We start from the raw sequence: 27,988 nt of genomic DNA, 5'->3' as shown, positions 1-27,988 counted from the left end.
AAAATTATTATTTTCTAACAAAAAGTTGTTAAATATTGATGGTTTAGTGGGGAGTGAATGGTGTGGGTCGCCAGTCACAACAAAGTGGCTCAGCTGCTCCTGTTTTGGCGCGCCGTATCTGCTGTCATGGCGTCACACGCCGCTGAGGCTGATGCTAAGCCCTCCACCCCGGGGAAGCTCTCCTTGGAAGATGTCAGGTGTCCCATATGTCTAGACATCCTGATGGAGCCGGTGACGATGCCGTGTCGACACTCTGTGTGTATGCCGTGCTTCAACCAGCACGTCGCCCACTCCGCCCTCGCCTGCCCTATATGTCGCAGACGGTAAGGACTCTCACACCTTAGGGGCTATTCATGCCCGTGCCACCTCTTGGGTGGCTCAATCTTCATCAATCAATCAATCAATCAGCCTCCACACCCACGCAACCCTCTCGTCGTCCTGGTTCACCCTTGATGACGAGCGGACGTCTGGACGCCGCCTCCTCCACCTGGGAGCCGCTGGATCCCCTCCTGTTTGGTGATATTGGATTATGATACTGATGTTTGGCGTCCCTCATGAAGGGTCCGGAGTGTTATGACGCCTGGCGTGCACATTGCCTTGGGTCACAGGATAGTTGATAGATTCAGAAAGTTTTCTGGCTGGTTCTCCTGGCGGGGTGATGGTGTCAAGCACCAGCTTGGCTTGCCGGGAGTTGGTGGGACCCAGGTGGGCCCTCAGCCGTGGTGGGCGGTGGTTTCTACTCTGCCAGGGGGCACTGGAGGACTTTTTTTTACGTTTTACTTGGGGGGCCAAATTTTTGGTGTTGCTCCCCAGTGTCACTTTGCTTTGTCATTTGCTTTGCCCAGGATTAAATACTGACAAGTCTAGCCTGCGTGGCCCCCTTTTGATAATTACTTACTACGGAGGTAGTTTGTGGCGATTGCAGTAATGAATGCTATGCTACGTATAATTGGGAAGGCCCGACTCTCCATCATTTTAAAACGGTTTAATATTTTAAGTTTTATCTGCTATGTCAAGTTTAATGACCTATATCTGCTGCATTTAAAGTCCTTGGATTATTTATATTAAGTGTGTTATAGACCCAGATATATTTATTTCACTTGCTGATAAAAAAGTTGGATTCAAAACCTGTGCTAGCGTTAAAATTATATCAGTCACGTCACACTCTTGAACACCTTATATAAAACTAAATTTTCCCTCATTTTTGTTCAGTTGGGTTGGTTTTGTTTAATTAGAGTAGTGATAATGTGCACTGGCCAAACTTTCCTCAGGTTTTAAACGACTCAAAGATCCTTTTTCATGCATTCTGATAATACAAAATGCAGTAATGCTGTATTCACTAGGATTGAACATACTGATCAGGTAATGGACAGAGTTTTCCATGAAAGTTTAATGGATACGGATCGCTTAGTATAGCAAATCATTTACATACGACTTAATGGGTGCTTCAAATTATTTTTGACGCTCCAGTATTTATTTTTGTTCCTCTCCAGATGTTCTTGAACAGGTTGTTCTGAGCAGCAGCTCAGGTATAACACCATCGCATATCAAACATTTCTGGCAGAGCTTGCTCCTATGTGTTACTCTGGATATGTCTGTTCTGCATATTGAACATAGAGCATTTTCCACATCATTCCTTGTGACTGGACGGTAGAGCGACGGTCTCGCTTCATGCAGGTCGGCATTCAATCCCCGACTGTCCAAATGGTTGGGCACCATTCCTTTACCCCCGTCCCGTCCCAAATCCCTATCCTAACCCCTTCCAAGTGCTGTATAGTTGTAATGGCTTGGTGCTTTTCCTTGATAATTTGCTCCCTCCCTCCTTTTACTCTTCTGGAACATGCATGTTATACTGATGTGGATTGGTTGTACGGTATTGGTTTCCTGTGTTCTCGGTTTAGTGTTGTTATTTTTACTTCAGTCAAAATATAATATATGCTTTTTTATATTTGTGGCGACCTTAAATGTAGTGGTTTGGCTAGTTAGCTCATAATTGAATTGTTCAAGGTACCCATGGTTCAGTTTCCAAGCAGGATAGACATTTGGGCATGCTTTTCTCTAGCAGCTGGTACCTGGGAGTTGGCAGCAGCCAGGTAGCAGTTGGCAGCAGCCAGGTAGCAGTGGGTACCTGAGAGTTGGCAGCAGCGAGGTAGCAGTTGGCAGCAGCCAGGTAGCAGTTGGTACCTGAGAGTTGGCAGCAGCCAGGTAGCAGTTGGTACCTGACAGTTGGCAGCAGCCAGGTAGCAGCTGGTACCTGACAGTTGGCAGCAGCCAGGGAAAGGTTAGGTGTTAGCCTTGAGGAATCTAAAGTAAGTCTAGCAGGCTTCCACTCCCTAAGAATGGGAAATTGTAAATGTATAGATAAGCTTAAAGCTCTAGTGCTGTTTGGCTGCCTTCCTCTCTATCTTGAGTCGTGTGACAGCTTGGACTGACACTGTTGGGTATCATTAACCCAGCTGGAAAAGTGAGATCCTGTAGCTAAGTCCCTTTCCCATTAATGAGCTGATGGTGATGTTTGAGGGAATCTCTGCTACGTCACAAGTGATTGTTAACGTTACCTGGTTATTGTTTGGTTCTGGCGAGAACCAGGCATTACCTGATGGAGCGGTTACCAGATAGATGTGTTGACCAGACCACTATCTGGTTAGATAGATAACCAGATAGTGCAGCCGAGTGGTCAGTTGAGAACGGCACTGTGCAGAAAGTTCATACCTTGATGCACAGATAGGCATTATAATGGACATATGGTATATTTGCAGACAATTTGTAATACATGTACCTGGTAGACCTGACACTTTCCTTATAGAAAAAACAAGGCTTGTTTTAACTCCCATGTTTGCTATTGTAGACAGATAGATATTTTTTATCCTTGCTTTTGCTTACTCAGTATGCAAAAAATTACAGACTAGCCGGAGCCGGTCGGCCGAGCGGACAGCACGCTGGACTTGTGATCCTGTGGTCCCGGGTTCGATCCCAGGCGCCGGCGAGAAACAATGGACAGAGTTTCTTTCACCCTATGCCCCTGTTACCTAGCAGTAAACTAGGTACCTGGGTGTTAGTCAGCTGTCACGGGCTGCTTCCTGGGGGTGGAGGCCTGGTCGAGGACCGGGCCGTGGGGACATTAAAGCCCCGAAATCATCTCAAGATAACCTCAAGAAATATGTCTGAAATCAATAATTTTCATTTTGTTAGATAATATAATTAAACGGATAATGCTCCAGATTTTAATGTACAGTAATTGAAAATGAGAAGTCTGTACTGTCAGAATTTGTAACCAGTTGTCTCAATTTTTCAGAATCAGTGTGTGGGTGCGTCGTGCTGCTAAAGCTAAGAAATTAATCAACACAAGACTGTGGCAGAATATTCAAAACAGTTTTGCTGCCAAGGTGGAAGCTCGTCTTCATGGATTAGAAGATTCAGATACTGAAGGTACACATGTTTGAGGATATTGTTCAGTTACTGGCTGCCCATATTGTTAAATGTTGTCTTAAAGTGAACGAAGTGGGTACTTTGAATGATAGTTTGTAGTTTATAGATACTGTAGTTTGAAATATTATAATTACCGTGCTTTTTCAGGAACAACCTATTCTCTCCCTCTTGCTGTAAGAAAATATTAAGATTGTATAACTCTGCTACACTTAAAGAAATGGGTGTTAGACTTGTCTTGAAAGATTAAACGCACCCAAAGGTTAGAACAAATATATTACTAATCACAAACAAAACAGTGCGTCAAATTCTTACAAAAGCTGTGCATGTGTACATGGAGAAACTTGTATTTGGTTAGATTTGCTTAAATACTTGTTTCTTATTAGTACATTTTATTTTTATATTGGATTTGGAGATACAAATAAATATGCTATTAATTTAATTTTCATACAATAGATCGTTTTGTATAAAATTTGGAAGGTGTTGATAATTTTTCATATTAACTGTACTGTATTTTTTAAATTTATGAAGTGTTGTGCTGCCTTGATTTGATTTTCACTTTTGATACACTACCGTCGCCAACCACGGAGTTCATAATATCTTGTGTGTGTTTTGCCAGACACACGATGCACACATGTTGTCCTGGGCGGGCCAGGCAGCGCGTTGTCCTGGGCGTGCCAGGCAGCGCATTGTCTTGGGCGGGCCAGGCAGCGCGTTGTCCTGGGCGGGCCAGGCAGCGCGTTGTCCTGGGCGGGCCAGGCAGCGCGTTGTCCTGGGCGGGCCAGGCAGCGCGTTGTCCTGGGCGGGCCAGGCAGCGCGTTGTCCTGGGCGGGCCAGGCAGCGCGTTGTCCTGGGCGGGCCAGGCAGCGCGTTGTCCTGGGCGGGCCAGGCAGCGCGTTGTCCTGGGCGGGCCAGGTAGGTCATTAGCAAACCACTTTTGTTTCCTTCTTAGTTTTCTTAAACCTATTGTCATTAAAATTCCTGCACTGCACAAAAAAAAATATTCCGAGTTATTTTTTCATTCAACATTAATCTACTTTACAGTGTTCCTTATAGGAAAAACTATTGGGTGCTCTAGCAGATTGTCACTCGAACATCTTTCTGGAACTTATTAAATTCCAGTACTGTATTAGTACCAAGGTAGCACTTGTACATTATCAGTAGTAAGTTCACTATCACATGAGTACCATAAAGTGAAGGAAATTAAGCAGACTGAATTAAACCTTATAATTTAGTATTTGACAGTCATCTTGATAATGAATAATGCAAATAATATATAGCAAACACTGCTAACAATGTATTAGTTAATCACCATAATGTATAAATAATTTACTTATATATAAGATCTCTAAATAAACATTATAATGGCATTAGTGCCTTACTGCTAGCACAACCAAAAATTCTCTTGGAATTTTAGCAACATTGCTTAAAGATGAATCGTCCCAACTGTTAAACATACCCGATGACGGAGCAAATCGTTAAGTGTAGACCAAGCCAGAGGTGGCGGTACTGCAGCCTATGACCATCAGGTATCACAACTAGACATACCTGTAGAGAATATATATTGTTCAAGTTTATAATAAAGGCTTGACACACAACAGTTGGAGCCATATACAGAAGCCCTAACATAAATGTACTGTAATTGTTTATCCTCAGAAATTTAATACAGTGGTACCTCAGCTTGCAAATTTAATCCATTCCCAGAGACAGTGCGTAAGCCAAAAATTCGTAAACTGAAGCGAATTTTCCCATAAGAAATAATGTAAATTGAATTGATCTGTTCCACACTCCCCAAAAATTAACTTCAAATAATTTTTTTGTCTAATTCACCCAAATCTTTAGTACTAAAATATGTACAAGTTATTGCTTACCTTTATTGATGACTCTTGTTGGTGTATGGAGGACAGTGAGGAGGAGGGGAAAGGAGAGGTGTTAGTGTTTGGAAGGGGAGTCCCCTTCCATTATAACATCAGGCAGTGAGGACTTCTGGCATGACATGAAGGGCTAGCTGGCTTAGTGGACAGCACTCTATACTCGTGGACCTAGGGAACGGGGTTTAATCCCGGCAGACGGCGAGAAACAAATGGGCAGAGTTTCTTTCACTCTGATGCCCCTGTTACTTAGCAGTAAATAGGTACCTGGGAGTAAGACAGCTGCTACAGGCTGCTTCCTGGGGGCATGTGTGTGTGTGTGTGTGTGTGTAAAAAAAAAAAAAAATTAGTAGTTGGTAACAGTTGATTGACAGTTGAGAGGCAGGCTGAAACAGCAGAACTCAACCCCCGCAAGCACAACTAGGTAAATACTAGGTGAAAGCTTCTCTGGGGTACTCTGGCACGTTTTGCCTGCATACCACTAGGACCTGCTTGTGGCTCACTCCTTGATTTTGTCATTAAAAATCTATCCATAGAGGATTGTTTTCCCTACGTTGTAACACTTGTCTGTAGTGAGGCATCACATTGTCATTAAAAAAGTTTAGGCAACAGCCTGCTACAGCTTGCTCTGAGCAAGTCGTTTCAACAAAAGTTTGCATTTCTTCCTGCAGTTTACACCACTTCCTAATTGTTGAGGAAGGGACATTCTGTACTGACTCCTCTCCTGAAAAAATTTCCTCGGGTACCTCTTGTCAACAACCCGTGTACCATTTTCATGTTTACGAATGATCTCTTGTTTTTCCTCTATGGTCATTCTCACATGTGTTTCCTTGGTTTGAACCTTACCACTGGCTTTCTTGGGACCCATGGCGAGATATATAATAATAACTTTTATGTTCAATTACCCCAAAATCAGAAAAACACTGAAATTCTTTACAAAGAATTCGGGCATGATTGTCGGTAGGTGGAAGGCACTGGTAAACTGAGGTGCGGTCTCCATACCACCACGAGCTAGGTCAGCCATACGCGTATCAACAATCTTCGTTTCCCGAGACAAAGTTTGTAACCCGATTCGGATTTTACGAAGACATTGGGCTCGTAACCCGAAAAGTTTGTGAAGAGGGGCATTCGTAAACCGAGGTGTCACTGTAATTTGCAACACATTTGAAACAAATCACTCAATAATAGGAGGACATTTAAATACAGTACTATATTAACTTGTGCCAGTTAGATGGCTGACAAGTTTCTAACTTCCATAAGTGTATGAAATCTTGCATGCCATAATACCCATTATCAAAAGGCTACCAGAATTACTTGAATGTGTACCTCTACCCTTGAACACATGTGGACAAATATATCCTCTCCACATAACTGAGACTTCTACTCTACATTCCTCCAACCAACATTATCAAACCACTATTAGTAACTATGAAGATTAACTTCAGACTGCACAATAAAGCCCCATTAACAAAAGTTTTTAGGAAGAGAAGTGAGCTGAACATGTTAGCATGGAAAACATTAAAGTGAGGGGGGTCCAAGTCCTTCATAAAATACAGCTAACAAATTACAAAGAATTAATTAATAACAAATACAAAAACAAATTAAAAGGCTTTTGACAGAGTTCCACATAAGAGGTTGTTCTGGAAACTGGAACATATTGGAAGAGTGACAGGTAAGCTTCTAACAAGGATGAAAAATTTTCCGACAGAAAAATGAGGGCAGTAATCAGAGGCAATGTATCGGACTGGAGAAATGTCACAAGTGGAGTACCACAGGGTTCAGTTCTTGCACCGGTAATGTTCATTGTCTAAAACAATCTACCAGATGGAATACAGAATTATATGAACATGTTTGCTGATGATCCTAAGATAATAGGGAAGATAAGAAACTCGTACGATTGTCATGCCCTTCAAGAAGACCTGGACACAATAAGTGCATGGAGTACCACTTGGCAAATGGAATTTAATGTGAATAAATGCCATGTTATGGAATGTAGAATAGAACATAGACCCCACACAACCTATAAATTATGTGAGGAATCTTTAAAGAATTCTGATAAAGAAAGAGATCTAGAGAGTTCCATTCACATGGGCTGTAGAAGACTCGAACCACAGACGCCACGCCTGTGAGGCAGAAACACCATCCACTCAGCCGAGAGTAATCTTAATAAGGAAGTTACCAGAAGCAACATCCTGCTGCCAAACTGGAGTTTTCAACTTTGCCCTGACTACTACTGAAGCTTAGAGGAGTTAGTGATCCACACCCTCGTCATCTATAGTGTTATCCACACTTGCCTGGAAATAAATCTAGGAAATAAAGTAAGTTCTAGATAGAAAACTGTCACCCGAGGACCGCATAAAGAACATCGTGCGATGAGCCAATGTTACATTTTCTAACAAATTTGCTTTTTAAATACATGGATGGTGTAAATACATACTAAAGAAATTGTTCACATCTTTTGTTAGACCAAAGCTGGAATATGCAGCGGTTGTATGGTGCCCATATCTTAAGGAGCACATCAACAAACTAGAAAAGGTGCAGACATGCAACTAAATGGCTCCTGTAGTTGTAAGACAAGAGCTATGATGAGAGGTTAGAGGCATTAAATATGCCATAACTAGAAGATAGAAGAAAAAGAGGTGATATGATCACTACATACAAAATAGTAACAGGAATCGCTAAAATTGATAGGGAAGACTTCTTGAGACCTGGAACATCAAGAACAAGAGGTCATAGATTTGAACTAACTAAAGAAAGCTGCTGAAGAAATATAAGAAAATTCACTTTCGCAAACACAGTGGTAAACGGTTGGAACAAGTTAGGCGAGAAGGTGGTGGAGGCCAAAACCGTCAGTAGTTTCAAAGCGTTATACGACAAAGAGTACTGGGAAGACGGGACACCATGAGTGTAGGTCTCATCCTTAACTACACTTAGGTAATTACAAGCATGACTGTGATAATAGATACAGGATTTTTTTTCTAATTAAATAAGTGGTATTTTGCATTACATTGGCAATTAAGAGCTTAAACTACAGTACAGTACTTTAATAGAATGTATGACTACTTGTTGAAAATGTATGCTGTGATATTAATATAATAATTAACATTATTTATAAGAGTCAAATTATAAATATACAATACAGTAATTCTGCCTTTTATCCAGGTTTTTCAGTTTAGTAATTTTTTCTTCCAGAAATAAATGTTCCGGTGCATCATTTGAGTGCTCCAGGGGAGATTCGTCAAGAATATGAAACCCTGTTGGCTCAAGAACATCGCGATGAAATTGAAAGAAGAACCGAGGAAGAATGGGCTTCAAATAAACTCATTCAAGAACTGCAGGTAGGAAGCCATTTTATATTTGCATAAATAATTGCCTACTCTCATTCCCAATTGTTTAATGGTTTGTTGTGTGTACTTTTGATACTTGTCCTCGTACAGTGTAAATTCGTTGTGTGGTAATTGGGTTACTGTATTGTATTTATATTCTCTATGAACTGGTCTGTGTTTAAAACTGTGGCATGTTTCTATATGACAAATGAATTAAGAAGAAACTGGGTACACACACACAAATCACAAATAGCATGATATATCGAATGAACAAATCCACAAGTTGACTAAATTGACTTAAGTTGAGAGTTGACTAAGGCGGGTCTGGGAACATCCCGTGTGCAAGTTTGAACCCTCATCATTGCCCTTGTGGATTTGTTCAAGACACTGGGGCTCTGTATGCTAGACATGCTTTAATCTGTTGTTTTCTTCTGGAAACACTTAGTTTGGTGTATATATATTTTTGCTTTTAAATTGTATAATACTGTGCTATAATTAGTAAATATTAGATAAATTGCCTATACAGTAGGTTATTTTGTCATCGTCATAAGATTTGAAATATGAAATTTTTTCATTATTAAATATTAAACCAGGTATTAAACCAGTTGTAAATTTAGATCTGTTTAAGTACTCACCTAGTTGTGCTTGCGGGGCTCGAGCTTTGTCTCTTTGGTCCCGTGGGTATGGAATGTGTGTGGGTATGAAAGTATGGAATGATTGATTCATAATTCTAGAGCTTGGCTTTGTGCCCAGTTGCCATAATTTCTTCCTACTAAACTAGTTTCTTAAAGTACTTTATACATTCTGCAAAGGTAATTTAGCAGTTTTATTCTTGTTGCCCAGTTAGTCTGTTATTGCCATTAATCTCTCACCAATGTAAGTGTTGCTTCTCTATGGCAGCTCAGTATACTTATACTAGGAATAAAGTTTTAATAGTTGTAACATTAGCCTGGTAATTAAGTTAACATTTGTGCAAGGTTGTGTGTGACAATTTGTGCGTCATTGACAGAATAGTGAAAAAATGCGTCTTCGGGAAAGACGGAAAGAGCAGGAACTGTTGGCAGAGAACGACATTGCTGTGGCTCAGCACATCAAGGTAACACTCAATTATAATGTTTACAATCAGTACAGAGAGAATAGTAGTGGTTATTTTCTTCCTATTGATTTTGTTGAAAAATTCTATAATGTGCGCTTTTTATTTATCAGGAAACAGAAATGATGCTTTTAGAAGAACGGCTGAAGCAGTTCCAACAATTGTGTGCCAATGATGAAGCGCTTGCTCGCCACATTGAGGTATAATAGTGTTGAGTTAGGAGAGAGGTGACCAGTTAATATGGAGTAAATTGCTTCACCATTTATGTATAGTAAATATTTTTGAACGAAATGATGTTTTGTTTGATAATGATTTCACTAAAATAGTCTATAAGGTAATGAAAGAGAAATTGGGGAGGGAGGGTACAGTTAGGAAGTGGTCAGCAAGAAATTTTAAGTTGAAAATGACGTGTATGATTCCTTAGACGATTGCATGATAATCCTCGAACTTCATGTTAATTTTGTTCAGACTTTGTGCTCATAGGGGGAATTTTTTTTTTTTTCCTGTAGTGTAGACAGACATGCAGGATCCATGTAGTGTACAAAAATAGTTCTACATATGTGGTGGTCTACATATCTTGTGGCCCCCCCCCCCCCAAAGTAGCTCTTCGTTTCTGCCCCATTGTTCCCATCTTCCCTGTGGTGTTTGTGCAACCCGTTCTCGCAAATTTAATAAGTCGATATTGACTTATTAAATATGTGCATAGGTGACATACTAAACATAATAGATACCCTTAAAAAGATTCATAGAAAACACCGACCTTACCTAACCTTGTTAGTATCTTAAGATAAGCATCTTATTGCTTCGTAATTACAATTATTACCTAACCTATAATAGGTATAGGTTAAGTAATAATTGTAATTACGAAGCAATAAGATGCTTATCTTAACCCTTACACTGCTCAGGGGTCATATGGACATTTACACCCCTGTGCGCAAGAAAAAAAAAAATTCAAAAAATTTTTTTCGTCTTCTAAACATGTTAATTTGTGTCCCCTGAGCACGGAAAAAATAAAAAAAAAATCGTAGGTGACATATTTTGGGCGCAATTGACCGAGGAAGTCTGGCAAAAAGTGGGCGTTGACAGAGCGGTCGTCAGACCCGGTCAGCGTCACCCGCGTTGACAGATGGGAGTTGCCACAAAGATATTATTACCTAATTGTTTCAATGTCTCCGATTGATTTTTTCTTAGTTTTTTTGCAGTAATATTATTCAATAGTGTGTATTGTAATATATTTATATAATAAAAGTGGTTAATAATCGCTATACTCAAAAGTATGATGTGCGTATTAGTGATTCAATTATTATGTTTATAAAACAATAAACAAATAGTTTTGCTGCTATTACACTCTATACACAGGTTATATATAAGTATTGGCATGTTTTGGTCACCATAACGAACCACTAAGTTGGTATTGAGAGTCGAAAAGCAACGAGGAGTTACCGCCACACACCAGCCAGCCACTCACTGCCACTCCCTCAACACACGCACTAAACTTTCTCCCCCAACAATACCAGTTGTGGTGTTATTACACTATATACAGACGTTATATATAAGTATGAGTATATTTTGTTCACCACAACTGTACAGCTAAGCTGATATAGTTAGTTCAGGCACTAAGAGTCGTCGCTATACACAGATGGCGGCTGGCGGCTCCCTCACTCTTTCAAGGTCACACGCACTGAACTTTCTCCCCCAACAATACCAGTTGTGGTGTTATTACACTATATACAGACGTTATATATAAATATCTACATGTTTTATGCACCGTAACTGTACACCTAAGCTTGTAGAGCGCCCAAAGAGCATAGTGGCCACCCTCTAAACAGCTAGAGAAATCGTGCAGACGACGTCACCTCCGTCACCCATATGGCTCCTCCCAGCATAATCCTTTTGCTGTTATTACACTAATACACACATTATATATAAGTATCTACATTTGTGTTCACCATAGAGAACCACTGACCTAGTATGGTGAACGCAAACAATAACAGGTGGCCACACAGTCAGTAAACGATGCTGTCTCCCTCCGTCTCTCAGCATCACTCCTCACACAGCGCTAATTATTACAACAATCCTGCTATTATCACAACCCTGGTTATTTATATCACAGTCATTGGTCATCTGTAATATTGTCATCGCTAAATAATAACAATTATATATTTATTTTGACATTTTTCGGCGATGCTGTGGGCACAAGCTGAACATCAATGCTGTTCGCTCATGCTGCGTGCGCCGGCCTTGGTTGCTCCAACAGTACTGTGCCTCTCACACCTGAGAATATTGCCCACGATTTTTTTTTAAAATGGCATCTGTTTACAAGAGCCCTGAGGAAGCTACTGTGAACCCCGTGTAGCCGCGGGCCATTTGAATCAGGCCTGGCACCCTATGGCGTATATATACGCCATGCGCACCATGGGACATGTTACTCAGGGCGTATATATACGCCATGCGCAGTTTAAGGGTTAAGATACTAACAAGGTTAGGTAAGGTCGGTGTTTTCTATGAATCTTTTTAAGGGCATCTATTATGTTTAGTATATCACCTATGCACGTAGTTAATAAGTCAATATTGACTTTACGAATTTGCGAGAAGGGGTTGGTTTGTGGGTGATCGGCCAGTTTGTTAGTGAAGAGCATGGCTGGCTGGGGTCCTGAGGTGACTTGACCTGTCACCTGGTGGAGGTGAGGAGAGTTGGAGTTGGTGTCTTTTTGTCCAGTGCAAATCTCTATCTATGTATTTGCTTTTATTCTTAACCCATTAGCTATGAAAGTTTTCTCCAGGTGAGGGCACAGTGAAAGTTAGAGATCATATGAGAAAGAGGAAATGTAAGAAAATGCAGTACAATAATAGTGGTAAAAAAAAAGTTGACTGCACTTCACCCAGAATTGTTGGAAATTACCTCTATTAAAAATAAATACCTAAAAATGATGAAAGTGTAGTGGAATGTTAGGAGGCTTCTTGAGTTATCTTGAGATGATTTCGGGGATTTTTTTAGTGTCCCCGCGGCCCGGTCCTCGACCAGGCCTCCACCCCCAGGAAGCAGCCCGTGACAGCTGACTAACACCCAGGTACCTATTTTACTGCTAGGTAACAGGGGCATAGGGTGAAAGAAACTCTGCCCAATGTTTCTCGCCGGTGCCTGGGATCTAACCCAGGATCACAGGATCACAAGTCCAGCGTGCTGTCCGCTCGGCCGACCGGCTCCCCCAAGGCATAAATGCGCTTGAAACATTGGCCGAGGCGAGACTTTTGAGTCTGATGTTTGTGTTCCCACAACAAGTTAAGCACTCATTTAACCACTCTGTGTCTTGAGATATGCTGCCACTTATACACTACAACTCTTGCTCTCATGTGATTGAATCATACAGTACTTGGTTGTAGTGTACATTTCTAAATTATATATAGTGTTTCCTTTTAGATACTGTAACCGTATCACAAACATAATTCATTTATTGGCAGGAAGCGGAACAAAAGGAGCGGCAGAGACGATTAAAGCCAGTTGGAAAAGGCCTGGCCACTAATCCCAAGAAGCCTGCTACACCCCCTCGCGGTCCTATGGATGTTTACATTGGCAAGTATTTTTATTTTATTTAAATTTGAAATGTATGGCGATACCTAATAAAGCTGGGCTATATTAATCCAAAACTGGTCTGAATTAGATAGGAATCTAAATTTCAAGGATTATAATTGGACATTTTAAGCTAATAATAGCCAAAGTAGATTATTAAAGCTAATAATTGCCAATTTTGGGGGATTATAAAAATACATTGTCAGATACTGATACTTAGTCGCAATTGTGTTATAACTATGCTGCTCGTTCGAAACCCCTCATACCCCCAACCCCTCTTGTAAAGCCACTAGTACGCACAGCGTTTCGGGCAGGCAATAATTTCATGGCAGGTACAGTACTTGTGTTTTTGTTTATAAAGCCACTAATGACATACAGTATAGTTTTGTGCAGTACTTCAACATTTTGAAGTTTGAGCCTCAAAATTATTTCATTCTTTACCTCCAAAAAACTTCCTCCTCTTGCTCTTTTCATAAAGAGAAACAGTCCAGGTGCCAACAACGTGCTTGTGTGCAAGCGTTCTTGGTTGCCAGCCATGATCATTTATATCAGTATAGTGGTACTGTTCACGTTAAAATGCCTCTTGCAGACAATGTCATAATAACGTGACTGAAAATAAAGAACGCAACCATCACATGAAACCAGTGACAAGAAGACACATTTAGCTGGACATCTCCTACTGGCAGACATCTTTTCTACTTTGAAATATTGAAATACTGTATAAAAAAAATTGTGAACAAGTGAACAGATAAGGGAAGCTCACCTGGTCGTGATGCCTTCACTGGTGGAGAGACGTGTCCGTACACCAAAAGAAAGGTTGCTGTATAAGCTGGGCTATACAATTCGAAGCACAGCACGAGCACGGTTAAACATTAACAAATTAAGCATTTCAGGCTAAATTTAAAAGAATACTCTAATAAAAATAGTGAAATGCTGTACTTTGATCATTTATAAATTCTTGTATTGCACTGTACAGAGTAATCATGATTATTGGCAATTGTCTCTGTGAATCCAGGTCCAGTTTTGATTGTGGAGACCTGAGCTATTGGCAAAATTTGATTGCTATTTGGAGGTTTGGATTTTAGAGGTTGTACTATTGCCGTGTGAAAGAATCTTTAACAATATAAATTGTTTGGGAGTACAATGTTTGTGGGGTTTTTGCCATTTTTACTTTTAGTATTAGATTTTGTGTATTGAGCATTAACATGTAGAAAACTCTACAGGTCAGAAGACGCCTCGATTCTATGGCAAATTAATTGTTCCCGAAGTGCCCTGCTCAACACCTGATGGCAGTTTAACCACATCTGGTATGTTTTAATGTTGAAAACATTTTGGTGTTGACGCCTTATTTGTAAAATCTCAAATGGAATGCATTAGGCAGTGATGTGGTTGAGGCTGACTATACATACAGCTTCAAATGTAGATATGATAGAGCCCAATAGCCTCGGGAATCTGTACACCAGTTGATTGACGGTTGAGAGGCGAGACCAAAGAGCCAAAGCTCAACCCCCCGCAAGTACAACTAGGTGAGTACTGAAGTGAGCACTGCAAGTTTTTTACCAGCACATTATGATCATAAAATTGGGTGATGATAATCATTACAGCATCGGTCCACCTGTTTAGTGTGGTTGGGATACTTAAAATTATTCCTCTAGAAGGCTGATTAGCATCCTCCCAAATTAGACCTTATGCTACGTTAACAAATTGATGCACTTTTGTTGTTGTGAACACTGCATGGTCTTGATTTTGCATTAAGCCTGGCAAAATGAATAGATGCCATACAGTGCAACCTCTGTTATCTGGCCTTTGGTGTCTAGAAACTGAAAATCCAGATTGTTAAAAAAAAATTGATATAATTTGACTTAGGTTTGGCTGCTGTGAGGGGGCTTGAGGCATCTCTGTGCATTAACACTGCTTAACTTGTAATTTTTCCCAGGTCTCAAATATATATTCTCATGTTAATTAGCATCAGTTTATCAAATCTTTCACTTCAAGATGAGAGCATGGATGATCTTATTTATCCCAGAATATTGTTGAAAACTTTATCAAGTAGGTAGCATTTTGCAAGTGTCAACCAACACAGTTGCTCGCTTATTATGTATGATACAAATTTGTTGCTATTTATTGCTCCTGGCATTAGAGAACTTTTCCTGGGAGCCCCTTGTGGCTCCTTGAAGCTGAAGCTACCATCACCGATGTAGGTGCCATCAGTCGCAGAGTTTTCTGGCCTATCGGAGACCCAGAGCCAGAACCTGGTGCCCTCACAGAGGTGCAGGGACAAGTGGCATTGATATATTAAGTTATTCATTTATACAGTACCACCACCGAGAAAGTGGTGGTACTTTAGCAGTCTCCGTGGTGTAGTGGTAAGACACTCGCCTGGCGTTCCGCGAGCGCTATGTCATGGGTTCGTATCCTGGCCGGGGAGGATTTACTGGGCGCAATTCCTTAACTGTAGCCTCTGTTTAACGCAACAGTAAAATGTGTACTTGGATGAAAAAACGATTCTTCGCGGCAGGGGATCGTATTCCAGGGACCATAGGATTAAGGACTTGCCCGAAACGCTACGCGTACTAGTGGCTGTACAAGAATGTAACAACTCTTGTATATATCTCAAAAAAAAAGAAAAAAAAGAAAGGCACCCAGACAGTCAGTGAGCCAAAACAAACCACAGCCTGCTGCCTCCGAGACCTGGAGGCTTGAAAATGGCCTCCAAACCATTTGGAGGCCATTGGAAAATGGCCGTGGAAAATGTCCCCAAACTGTGTAAACAAAGGATAAAAAATGTTACAAGCTAGTGCTTGCTCATTTGCCCCACCCTATCCCTTGTTTGGGGGGGAGGAGAGGGCCAGGTCATATAATTATTAATAACCATAATTACATTTGTATAAAAACTGGGCATAAAATCCACATAGGTGATAACCTCATTACCCTGAAGATCATTATTCATATATCAATAAGGATGACTCTTTCTTGTAAGGCATGTTGAGTGATGCTAAAGTATGGTAGATAAGTTGTATTAATGTGTGATACATACTTTAGATTCTTATTGACCTGTGTATACCATGTGACTATACCTGTGTATACCATGTGACTATACCTGTGTATACCATGTGACTATACCTGTGTATACCATGTGACTATACCTGTGTATACCATGTGACTATACCTGTGTATACCATGTGACTATACCTGTGTATACCATGTGACTATACCTGTGTATACCATGTGACTATACCTGTGTATACCATGTGACTATACCTATGTATACCATGTGACTATACCTGTGTATACCATGTGACTATACCTGTGTATACCATGTGACTATACCTGGACTATACCTGTATATACCACATGACTATACCTAGACATCTACTGTATCCTCATTTTAAATCTTTCAGACAAAATTAAAACTAGTGTGAAGATAAGCCAAGATTTCAATACTCCTTCCACATCCATGTCAAGGCCTGGGAATTCCTCCACTAGTTCATCTAAGTCAGACACCATGTGCATAGTTCCAAATAGTGCATCAGATAGTTTGGACTGCAGAATGGGAAGAGAGTTGCGGGAAATAACTTCTTCTCAGAGCTCAGAGTCTGGTAAGTCTAAGATGTTCATGTGGTTTTTGTATGTGAAATCATACTCCTTAGATGAATATTTATGCACTAGGTAATATTGTGTATTCCAGATGCACTACGCTCCATTACATCTTTTATTTACTTCAACTAATACAACGCCACGCAAAAAAATTTTCTTTATGCTGTCCCTGTACTGTATATATTTCAGTGACGCTCAATTTCTGGAAGTTTTACCATCGTGGCTTATGTCTCCTGGACCAGTACTACTTCAACATTTTGTTCTGTCTAGTTAGGCTGACCTTCTAGTTGACCAGGTTGAGCTCACTGATGTAAATCCAACTTATTTAAGCATTAGGTGTCCAGATGGATAATGATCTGCGACAGCAGTCGCCAACCGGTGGTCCGTGAGACAGTTTTATTTTGTGTATTGAATGTAACTGTGTATTTTCTTTAACCGTTATATTTAATGGTAACAAATAGTTTGACTTTAATAACTATCATTTCTTGTTTGGTGGACTGCGGCATTCACATTAGTGGTCCACGGGATTTAAAATTATGACTTTGGTAATCCGTGAGCTCTGAAAGGTTGGCAGCCGCTAATTTACAGTATTTATCTGTGATTTGGTTCCGTGTCCAACGAGTCTGACAACTCTCACGAGGTAACACGTTGGGTCTGATCACAGGATTGGGAGAAAGAGGTAGGGGGAGGTGAATAGTACAATGGAAGGAAGTAAGGTTAGTTTGAGAGTTTAAAAAGAAATCACTCGACATACAGGAGAGAAAGTTTAGATTTAAAGGATATAGTTCTCAAGATGACAAGCAGTGGAAATGAGTTTGAGGAAGTCTTTGCAGTCTCCGTGGTGTAGTGGTAAGACACTCGCCTGGCGTTCCGCGAGCGCTATGTCATGGGTTCAGTATCCTGGCCGGGGAGGATTTACTGGGCACAATTCCTTAACTGTAGCCTCTGTTTAACGCAACAGTAAAATGTGTACTTGGATGAAAAAACGATTCTTCGCGGCAGGGGATCGTATTCCAGGGACCTGCCCGAAACGCTACGCGTACTAGTGGCTGTACAAGAATGTAACAACTCTTGTATATATCTCAAAAAAAAAAAAAAAAAAAAAAAAAAAAAAAGTATGTGAAGGAAAGGGGTTGGGGGGGGGGGGGGGATTAAAATGTGTAGTGAATCAAGTGCAATTTACTGTAGTAGTATGTAGATGTTAGTAAGTTAAATTGTTTGACATGATGGGTGAAATTAGGGAAACGTAGTAGAGGTAGAGAATGATTATCTTGGAATTGAAGACTGGAGATATGAAAAGATAGGAAAGAAATGGGAGGTGCCAGAGTTTGGAAGAGTGAAGGATTTAGAGGTGATCGCCACCTGGAGAAATGGCTGTGGCCACCCAATCCCCCTCCCCCCCTAATGGACATTCCAAAAAGTGAGTGCGGTACAGATGCTACGGTCTCATCCAGCCATCATTACAACATTCATTCTTTCCTGAACTCTGTTGATCCTCTCTCTTTGTAGATTTGGAGATTGAATTTGAAGCTACCCAAAGTTGTTTTAATACCTACTGCAACACCTGAGAGTGCAGCATTGTGTCAGGCCGTGTGGAAGTCAAATTGAGCCAGACAAACGTTGATGTGGTACCCGCCGGGCTGTTTTGATGCACAACGCATCTTGTTGCTCTCATGTTTACCTCAGCCCCCCTCCAGCCCCTACACCCCCCTTTCAGCCCTCTCCCCTTCCATCCAGCCCCCCCCTCCAGCCCCTTCCCTCCCCTTCCCTCCAGCCCCCTCTCCTCCACCTTTATCCCCCTTTCCACTTCCTACCCCCCCCCCCTACCCCCCCTTCCACCCCTACCCCCCTTTCCACCCCCTAACCCCCCTTCCACCCCCTAACCCCCCCTTCCACCCCTAACCCCCCCCTTCCACCCCTAACCCCCCCTTCCACCCCTAACCCCCCCTTCCACCCCTAACCCCCCCCTTCCACCCCTAACCCCCCCTTCCACCCCTAACCCCCCCTTCCACCCCTAACCCCCCCTTTCCACCCCTAACCCCCCCCTTCCACCCCTAACCCCCCCTTCCACCCCTACCCCCCCTTCAGCCCCCCTCCCTTCTCCACTCCCTTCCACCCCTACCCCCCCTTCAGCCCCCCTCCCTTCTCCACTCCCCTCCACCCCCCTTCCCACCAGCCCTCTCCTGCCCCTCCCCCCTTCAGCCCTTTACCTCCTTCCTTCCAGCCCCTTCCCCCCCTTCTCAGCCCCCCCCCTTCCCCCCCTTCTCAGCCCCCCCCCTCCCCCCACTCCAGCCCCCTCTCCCTCCCCAACAGTCCCCTTCAGCCGCCTCCCCCGGGTCTGTAGAATTACCGAAATCTACCCAAAATTACCCAAATCCTGCTGGCATTACATAAGTAATGAAGAAATATGGTATATTTACTCACTATAATGTTGGTGCCAAATGTAGAACATGATCAAACCTATTTTTACTCTGAAATAATCTAATTTCACGACGAAATTAGCAGTAAATACGTAGCAGGTGAGGCCATAGGAAGTTGACGGTCCAAGCGACAATGTTGTGGAGCGACTTATCCAAGATATATGGGTTATATATATATGGGTTAATGGATTTGAAAGTTGCCTCTAAAATTACCTAACCCAAACTAACCTTACCTAACTCAAACTAACCTTGCCTAGGCCAAACTAACCTTACCTAAATTTGCGACAGTTTGAGCCAAGAAGTGTGACGACTGGATCACTGTATACAGGAGGCTGTATACAGTGATGGAAAAAAAAAAAAAAGGCCTGGTCGAGGACTGGGCTGCGGGGACGCTAAGCCCGAAATCATCTCGAGATAACCTCAAGATAAGGCTGATAAGCCAGCAAATACTCTCCAGGCGACCATATATCTGGATAAGTCGCTCCACAACATTGTCGCTTGGACCGTCGACTTCCTATGGCGTCACCTGCTACGTATTTACTTATAATTTTGTTATGAAATTAGATTATTTCAGAGTAAAAATAGGTTTGATCATTTTCTGCATTCAGCGCCAACATTATAGTGAGTAAATATTCCATATTTCTTCATTACTTACATAATACTAGCAGGATTTGGGTAAATTTGGGTAATTCTATAGACCGCCTCTGCCATCCAGCCCCTCTCCCCCCCCCTATCCAGCCCCCTCCCCCCTATCCAGCACCCTCCCCCCCCTATCCAGCCCCCTCCCCCCTATCCAGCCCCCTCCCCCCCCTATCCAGCCCCCTCCCCCCTATCCAGCCCCCTCCCCCCTATCCAGCCCCCTCCCCCCTCTCCAGCCCCCCCTTCCCCCTCCCCCCTCCAGCCCCCCACCAGCCCCCCTCCAGCCCCCCTCCAGCCCTGTCCCCCCCTCTCCAGCCCCCTCCCCCCCTCTCCAGTCCCCTCCCCCTTCCCTCTCCCCCCTCCAGCCCCTGCCCCAAATCCTTCACCGTTCTGTTGTGTACAGCAGACAATATGTTTTTTCCACCGTGACGCATGACAAATCCTGAGTGATCTTTGGAATTCATTGTGATAGGTATTTTATTGAAAGAAAAGTAGAAGAAATACAAAAATTCTGAGGTCTGCAACCTAATTTATCTTTGCATGTTAAATATGTTCTCTGAATGTTGAAGAGGCACAGAAACCTTGAGCAGACAGTGGAGTGTTCCAAGTCAAAGTGACCTATATTATTTCTTGCTGCATATCTGCATAACGCAACACTAAATTACTTTAATTATTTTAATGATTTTGCTTATTTGCATTCTTTTCCAGAACCGGAAGATTTAGTCTCGCCTTCACAGACGAACATTCTGCGTCGGCCAGTCACGTCGGGCAAGGAAAATATGCAAGAAAGAAGAAAGAATAGTCCTTGTAAATTAGGAAAAGGAAAGGGGACATTCAGTGCTAACAGAAGAAACCAAAATGATCAGTACAGCCCAGACATTGATAGTTATAGTGGAGTCATTGGAGTTACAGACAATGGTATTCATATTTCCAGAAAAGTTGAAAATGGTGAAGACGTTGATATTGAAGAATTTATTTGTGCACAGACTCCAACCAAAACAAAGGAGAGAAATAATGTAAAAGTATGTAAAGGCCTGGTGAAAGGGGACCACAACTCAAAGAGCTGTGCTTCTGAAACTGGTGGTAGTGATGACGAACAGATTGTGACGGCAAGTGAAGCGCACGACATTCCACAGTGTAATCAGAGTTCCGAGTTGGACCCGCAAACTGATCTGACGTCGATATTTAGTGACCGGGAAGGCACATCGGTAAGTGGTGACACAACTGTACCTAGTTGTAGTCATTAATGCAAGTTATGTTGTATTTTAAATTGTCAAAAGTGGAATTGGAATGGTAGAATTAATTGTGGGACAGTAGAGTACTGCTGAAATTGTGCATTGATGTGCAAAATCTTAATTTTTGGGAAAGATCATACAGTGTGTGCTTTCTTGACATCACATGTTGAGACATTTCTTTTTTGGTAAATTTTTGTATCCATAGGGACACCATAAAACTGTTGCATGTTCTAATTAAACCTTGTATATATCATGATTTTGTTTCTAATTATTTTTCCATCCAGGATCCAGCACCAAAGTACCTTCACCTGATCTAGGTATAGATGGATCTTTTCAAACAGTTTGTAGGTTGAATATTGTGGGGTTGGCACTCATACATGGCACTTGTCACTAAAGTGCATCTGCTCTGTAGTTCTCCCTCCACTTATTTTGAGTATGATGGTTGCTTTGGTCTTCTATTTTTCGCGATAGCTTGGTATCGCTCATAAATGTTAAATTAACTTGGTATATTTTAAAGTAAATTATTAATACAGTATGTTAATTATTAATTCAACAATGTTAGGTACAATATTAAACTCAATATGACCGTGCCCTCAACTCTGAGGCTACATTTCTAAATTTCATAGTTTATAAAGAAGGGTAAAATACAATTAACATAAGCTGTGTTAATGTAGAGTAAAAGCCTGGCCGGTGTAGACTTGTGGGTTTACCTCGCACATGGCGGAGGTAAAGGTCACTCCACGGTGACCTCTTGTAACTGACCTTGGAGATCGTGTTCCTCCTTGCTCTCCTACCCTGTGGCACCGGTGCCTCGGACATTCTCCACACGTTCCCTATGCACCTTCAAATTCCTGATTATATCTTTCTGGATTTGAGCAGCACTTCAGATGTAATAGTTGGTTTTGTTCCAGCATTTCAGTCCCAAATACCATGCATGGTGATTATTTGGGTTGCTCCTGGTGCTGCTCTAGGGCACTGGTATGCTGTATCCTTATCAGGCTGTGCCATTGTTATCTTTCTGGCAATGGCTGTTGCCCCTCTGCCTTTTTGACAAGGACTAGTAATATGGAGTGGGATAGGTTCCTCTATTAGTTTCATGTTTTTCTTTATAGATCTCTGGCCTTCTTGCAATTTCTGCTGAACCAGTCATGTTTTCCAGTTCTACATCTGTGCTTATAAATATTTTAAGTACCATTGTTCTAATTGCAGAATTTTGCATACATTTAATTTACATCACCTAGTTACGAAGCTTCCCATCAAATACTTTAAAGAACATACTTAATTTTCCTTAATGTGCACTTTTTAAAGTAGTGTTTCTTATATCTCCTATTTTGCAATCCTTGTCATATTGAATGGTATATTTCATTTCCAGTAAGCCATGAGTGCTCTTTCCTAATGGGAGTTGGTAACTAAGTTAAAGCTGTCTCTCTCTTGACTGGTGAATATGAAATCCGTCTATGTCGGAACATCCCTGGCGTGTACTTTTGTGGTTTATTTAACCTGCTGATGTATGAATACCTCCAGAGTGAGATGAGTTGTACAGTCCATACTTCTTATCTTATTGTTCTGTGAGCCTCCCATTAAGGTGTTGGTCAGCCATTACCAACCCTCTTGCTTCGTCTGTGTTTGGTATTCCACTCTCGTGTCTTAGTGATGTCTTCCGGAAGGCTGTGCACATTTATAGTTCATTCAAGATTAATTATTCATTCCCTATTACAGTATGTAAATATTTATTCATTGAATAATATGTTAATGTGTAAGTGTATGCTGGTAGTAATTATTCAAGTGACTACTTTAGTTTTCTATAAATGGCCAATAATATTTTACCCATGTTGAAATGTCTTGGAAATACTGTGTGTGTGTGTGTGTCAATCCTCAAGGAAGGAGATGCTAGCAGGAACATGGAAATACTTTAAAAGATGCAAACTATAGATTTGTTTCAGTAATCCTGTTTATTAATTTTTCAGCTAAGATGTTTTGAAATATAGCTTATGAAATATGTAATGCAATTGTTTTTTATTGATGTATGAATTAAAAATGGTTTTATGTATTCGTCGTCTTAGACGTACGGTGCTTGTTTGGTTGTAGAGAATACACAGTAGTTCACTTCAGTAGTTTATTGGGTAAAGGCAACGAGGTATAGATGCAGCCTGCCGAGGTCCTACCTAACCCTGGTCCTGTGAGATAATGAGGCCTGCCTCAAGAGCGGCCAGTGCCGGATCTGTGGAATATGAGGCCTACTCGCCTGTGATTGGCTATAACCCAACCGTCATACAGTTTGAGTACTTTCATAATTTGTATACTGTACACATGTAAGATTCTCAAATTAGCTCTTTGTATAGGAATCGCTGGAATCATTGATTGCCGAGCAACGTCAGTTGGAAGCCAGACTGGAACAGGAAGTGAAGGATCATCTGTTGGCAGAATCCTTGCAAAGAGAGTTTGACCAGCAACGACGAGTGGTTAGTTTTCCAGTTTATCTTATAATTATACTTTTTTATATCTTTATTGTGATCAGTTTCATAAAGTTTTTAATAAGTAGTCTAGCTGCATGTTGGAGTTTTAATATAAAAAAAAATATATATATATATATATATATATATATATATATATATATATATATATATATATATATATATATATATATGCGAACAAGCCTGAATGGTCCCCAGGACAATATGCAACTGAAAACTCGCACCCCAGAAGTGACTCGAACCCATACTCCCAGAAGCAACGCAACTGGTATGTACAAGACGCCTTAATCCACTTGACCATCACGACCGGACATAATGAGGTGATAGCCGAGGCTATTTGAACCACCCCACCGCCGGCACTCGGATAGTAATCTTGGGCATAGCATTTTACCAAATCACCTCATTCTTTGGGGCACACGTGAGGAACACAAATGCAAACAAGCCTGAATGGTCCCCAGGACAATATGCAACTGAAAACTCACACCCCAGAAGTGACTCGAACCCATACTCCCAGAAGCAACGCAACTGGTATGTACAAGACGCCTTAATCCACTTGACCATCACGACCGGACATAATGAGGTGATAGCCGAGGCTATTTGAACCACCCCACCGCCGGCACTCGGATAGTAATCTTGGGCATAGCATTTTACCAAATCATCTCATTCTTTGGGGCACACGTGAGGAACACAAATGCGAACAAGCCTGAATGGTCCCCAGGACAATATGCAACTGAAAACTCACACCCCAGAAGTGACTCGAACCCATACTCCCAGAAGCAACGCAACTGGTATGTACAAGACGCCTTAATCCACTTGACCATCACGACCGGACATAATGAGGTGATAGCCGAGGCTATTTGAACCACCCCACCGCCGGCACTCGGATAGTAATCTTGGGCATAGCATTTTACCAAATCACCTCATTCTTTGGGGCACACGTGAGGAACACAAATGCGAACAAGCCTGAATGGTCCCCAGGACAATATGCAACTGAAAACTCACACCCCAGAAGTGACTCGAACCCATACTCCCAGAAGCAACGCAACTGGTATGTACAAGACGCCTTAATCCACTTGACCATCACGACCGGACATAATGAGGTGATAGCCGAGGCTATTTGAACCACCCCACCGCCGGCACTCGGATAGTAATCTTGGGCATAGCATTTTACCAAATCACCTCATTCTTTGGGGCACACGTGAGGAACACAAATGCGAACAAGCCTGAATGGTCCCCAGGACAATATGCAACTCATTATGTCCGGTCGTGATGGTCAAGTGGATTAAGGCGTCTTGTACATACCAGTTGCGTTGCTTCTGGGAGTATGGGTTCGAGTCACTTCTGGGGTGTGAGTTTTCAGTTGCATATTGTCCTGGGGACCATTCAGGCTTGTTCGCATTTGTGTTCCTCACGTGTGCCCCAAAGAATGAGGTGATTTGGTAAAATGCTATGCCCAAGATTACTATCCGAGTGCCGGCGGTGGGGTGGTTCAAATAGCCTCGGCTATCACCTCATTATGTCCGGTCGTGATGGTCAAGTGGATTAAGGCGTCTTGTACATACCAGTTGCGTTGCTTCTGGGAGTATGGGTTCGAGTCACTTCTGGGGTGTGAGTTTTCAGTTATATATATATATATATATATATATATATATATATATATATATATATATATATATATATATATATATATATATATATATATATATATATATATATATAATGTATGTATGTATTGTATGTCTCTTAGCAAAAAGTCACAAATTCAAGCTAAAGAGACAAGGGTGCTAAAATAATATTAGAAAGGTTCTTGTTTTACAAAGAGAGTGGTAGACAGTTGGAGCAAGTTGAGAGAGGTGGTGGAAGCCAAAAATAGTGTAGTTTCAAAGCATCATATGATCAAGTGCTGGAAAGATGAGACACCACCCTCCCACATGAGAGAGCTACGAGAGCATAGCGCTCTTCCCGTAATTACATTTGTGTAATTGCAGACTATTTAACATGGATGGTACTTGTACAAGGGGGGCACAGGTAGAAACTAGGTACTCAAATGAGCTAAACACATTAGAAACCGTTTTAAATTAGAAGTTAACAAATGAATGCACTTGGAAGTGATGTGGGGAGGGAGATTCCATATACAGTTTCAGTAGATATTAAGAGAACCAATTAGCTTGGGAACATGTATGCCAGTTGATTGACAGTTGAGAAGCGGTATTAACACTTTCGCGCTCTCGGCGCTCAAAAAAAAACAATACCCCAGATGCTTTCGGCACTTCGCGCGCCTACGCGGTAAGACCGAAAAGTGTACACTCTTTTGACTGTCCTGACAATAATTGAAGGCGCACGTATTTAAATTTGGTATCACTGTGTTCGCAATGAAATTGTCTATAAGAGCATACCTATAAAATGCCGCCCAAGCATAAGGAGTATCAACACCAAATAAAAAACTATGCAGATCACTCGCCGAGAGCGCCAAACAGCAACAAAATGTTTCCACTCTCTTAATGGTTGCGAAGCCTACAGTTGTCCTACATCGCTAATTTTGGTATCATTGGAATCGCAATAAAATTCTCTACACGGACATATGCATATGAATGTTTAATATAGGTAATTGCCCACCCGCAAGACTGTGTGAAGTGGAGAGTAGTTAGCCGCGAGCGCACTGGCGAAAACACGGGGGAAATCATGCTTGGAAAGTTTATACGTTTCCTGACCCTACTTTTCTATGTACGTATTTCTTTTTTATACCAATGTGTTCGCAATAAAATTTTCTATAAGATGAACTGTATAACATTTGTACAAAGCATGTGTAAGAGAAGCGCCAAATATAGAACCACGTTGCTCAGTATGCCTTCGCGGCAGAAACGAACGCATTGTTTTCGTTCGTTTGATGTTTGTCATGTTTATACTTGTTGAAACATTTTATAATTTGTATGACAGTGATCGCAGTAAAATTCCCTACACAGACATATACATAACACATACAAATATTTCCCTACGTGTTGGATATATCAACGGCTAAAGGGAACCCACTGCCACACGCTCGCCACACCCCCAAACATACTTTGTGTATTTTTTTTTACTCATAGAAGTTTATGTGATATAATATTCATTCTGGTACCAAAACATTCGCAAATAAATTCCCTACAAAAGTATCCCCATCCATTTCGGTTAAAAAATGGAATTTATAGAAATATTTTTTCGATGGACGAGAAAACTCGGCTGTTATGTGGAATCGTAAGAGAAAACGGCGACGAGTTATCTCTAAAGCGCGAAAGTGTTAAAGAGCTGAAGCTCACCCCCCTCCCCCCCCTCCTGCAAGCACAATAGACGTGTACACAGGTATCTGCACATGCACACACACACACACACACCCGTCTTTATACATATGTCAGTGTAGTTGCTCCTACCTGTTTGTACTTGTATCCTTCGTTTTCCTGTTTTTTTTTTGTTTTTTTTAACCAGTAATTTTTTCTCACAGGATCCCGGGTTCTTAGCTTTCAAGAGGTGCAGTTGTCACAATGTGTCCTTTTAACATCAGCCTCGTCATATCTTCTATTTAACCAGAATTCATCCTGCTGAAAATTTTGTAAGGTTGTTGATGGTTTTGACATTTTACAGGTGAACAGAAGCAGAGGTTCTGAAGACGAATACAAATTGAGACGACGTAAAAATTCTTCCCACAAAGTACCGTCCATTTCGGCTGGAAATTCATCGCAAGTGAAAGGACGACAACCTACACTTATGGAAAGTATAGCCAAGCGTCACCGAACTGTATGATTTGCTTTGTAGGGATATGAAAATATGCTTTAAAGATGTTAAAGTTAAGAAACAAATTACAAATATATGTATTTAAAACTTCTGTATATATATTCTATATTATAAATAATTATAAGTGTTAAATTATTTAAATAGGCAGTAGACCATTTATTTTGAGAAATAGATTTCGAAAATTTCATCTTGAGTATGGAGGACGACTTTAGATATTCTGCATGAAGCAAGTCATGCTGCTAGCTTAGCACAGACAATGGTGGTTGTATGCTGTATGCCTGGTTCCCCCTAGTACCATCTTGTAACGCAAGGCATATCTTCGAAGAACTCTCACACCTGCAGCCTCTTATTGTGATTTGTCGTAGAGTATTTACATTTCCCTCTTAACCTTGATTTAAACTTTCAGGAACCCTCATTTGATCATTATGGAACGTGTTTCCATATATTGTGCAATTATTATTTTCATTTAAGTATTTTCCTCATACTGTATTTGCAAGGTTTTACGTTTTGGGTTCAATCCCACCTCATAAAATAAAATAAAACTATTGTTGTTGTTCTGTAAATGTTT

General features: G+C 41.3%; 1 protein-coding gene across 2 annotated transcripts; it reads left to right on the top strand.

Moving 5' to 3' along the window:
- The first annotated feature begins 50 nt into the window (after positions 1-50).
- Positions 51-27,977, top strand: LOC123771627 (E3 ubiquitin-protein ligase rnf168). Of its 2 annotated transcripts, XM_045764230.2 has the most exons (11): positions 51-323; positions 3,296-3,429; positions 8,490-8,635; positions 9,633-9,719; positions 9,830-9,916; positions 13,179-13,290; positions 14,511-14,594; positions 16,689-16,886; positions 20,652-21,151; positions 23,521-23,640; positions 27,271-27,977. In XM_045764230.2, the coding sequence occupies exons 1-11, from the start codon at positions 58-60 to the stop codon at positions 27,427-27,429; spliced, it is 1,893 nt and encodes a 630-aa protein (XP_045620186.2). In that variant the 5' UTR covers positions 51-57; the 3' UTR covers positions 27,430-27,977. The 2 variants fall into 2 exon arrangements, with proteins under 2 accessions (XP_045620186.2, XP_045620187.2); XM_045764231.2 differs by lacking the exon at positions 9,830-9,916.
- Positions 27,978-27,988: the final 11 nt, after the last annotated feature.

The sequence above is a fragment of the Procambarus clarkii genome, chromosome 75, assembly GCF_040958095.1.
Source record: "Procambarus clarkii isolate CNS0578487 chromosome 75, FALCON_Pclarkii_2.0, whole genome shotgun sequence".
Lineage (NCBI taxonomy): Eukaryota > Metazoa > Arthropoda > Malacostraca > Decapoda > Cambaridae > Procambarus > Procambarus clarkii.
This window is presented reverse-complemented; position numbering and strand designations above follow the sequence as displayed.

Coding starts and splice junctions, on each gene's coding strand:
- LOC123771627 (XM_045764230.2), top strand. CDS start 58: ATGGTGTGGGTCGCCAGTCACAACAAAGTGGCTCAGCTGCTCCTGTTT. Junction 14,595..16,688: donor TGGCAGTTTAACCACATCTG/GTATGTTTTAAT, acceptor TAAATCTTTCAG/ACAAAATTAAAACTAGTGTG. Junction 23,641..27,270: donor TTGACCAGCAACGACGAGTG/GTTAGTTTTCCA, acceptor GACATTTTACAG/GTGAACAGAAGCAGAGGTTC.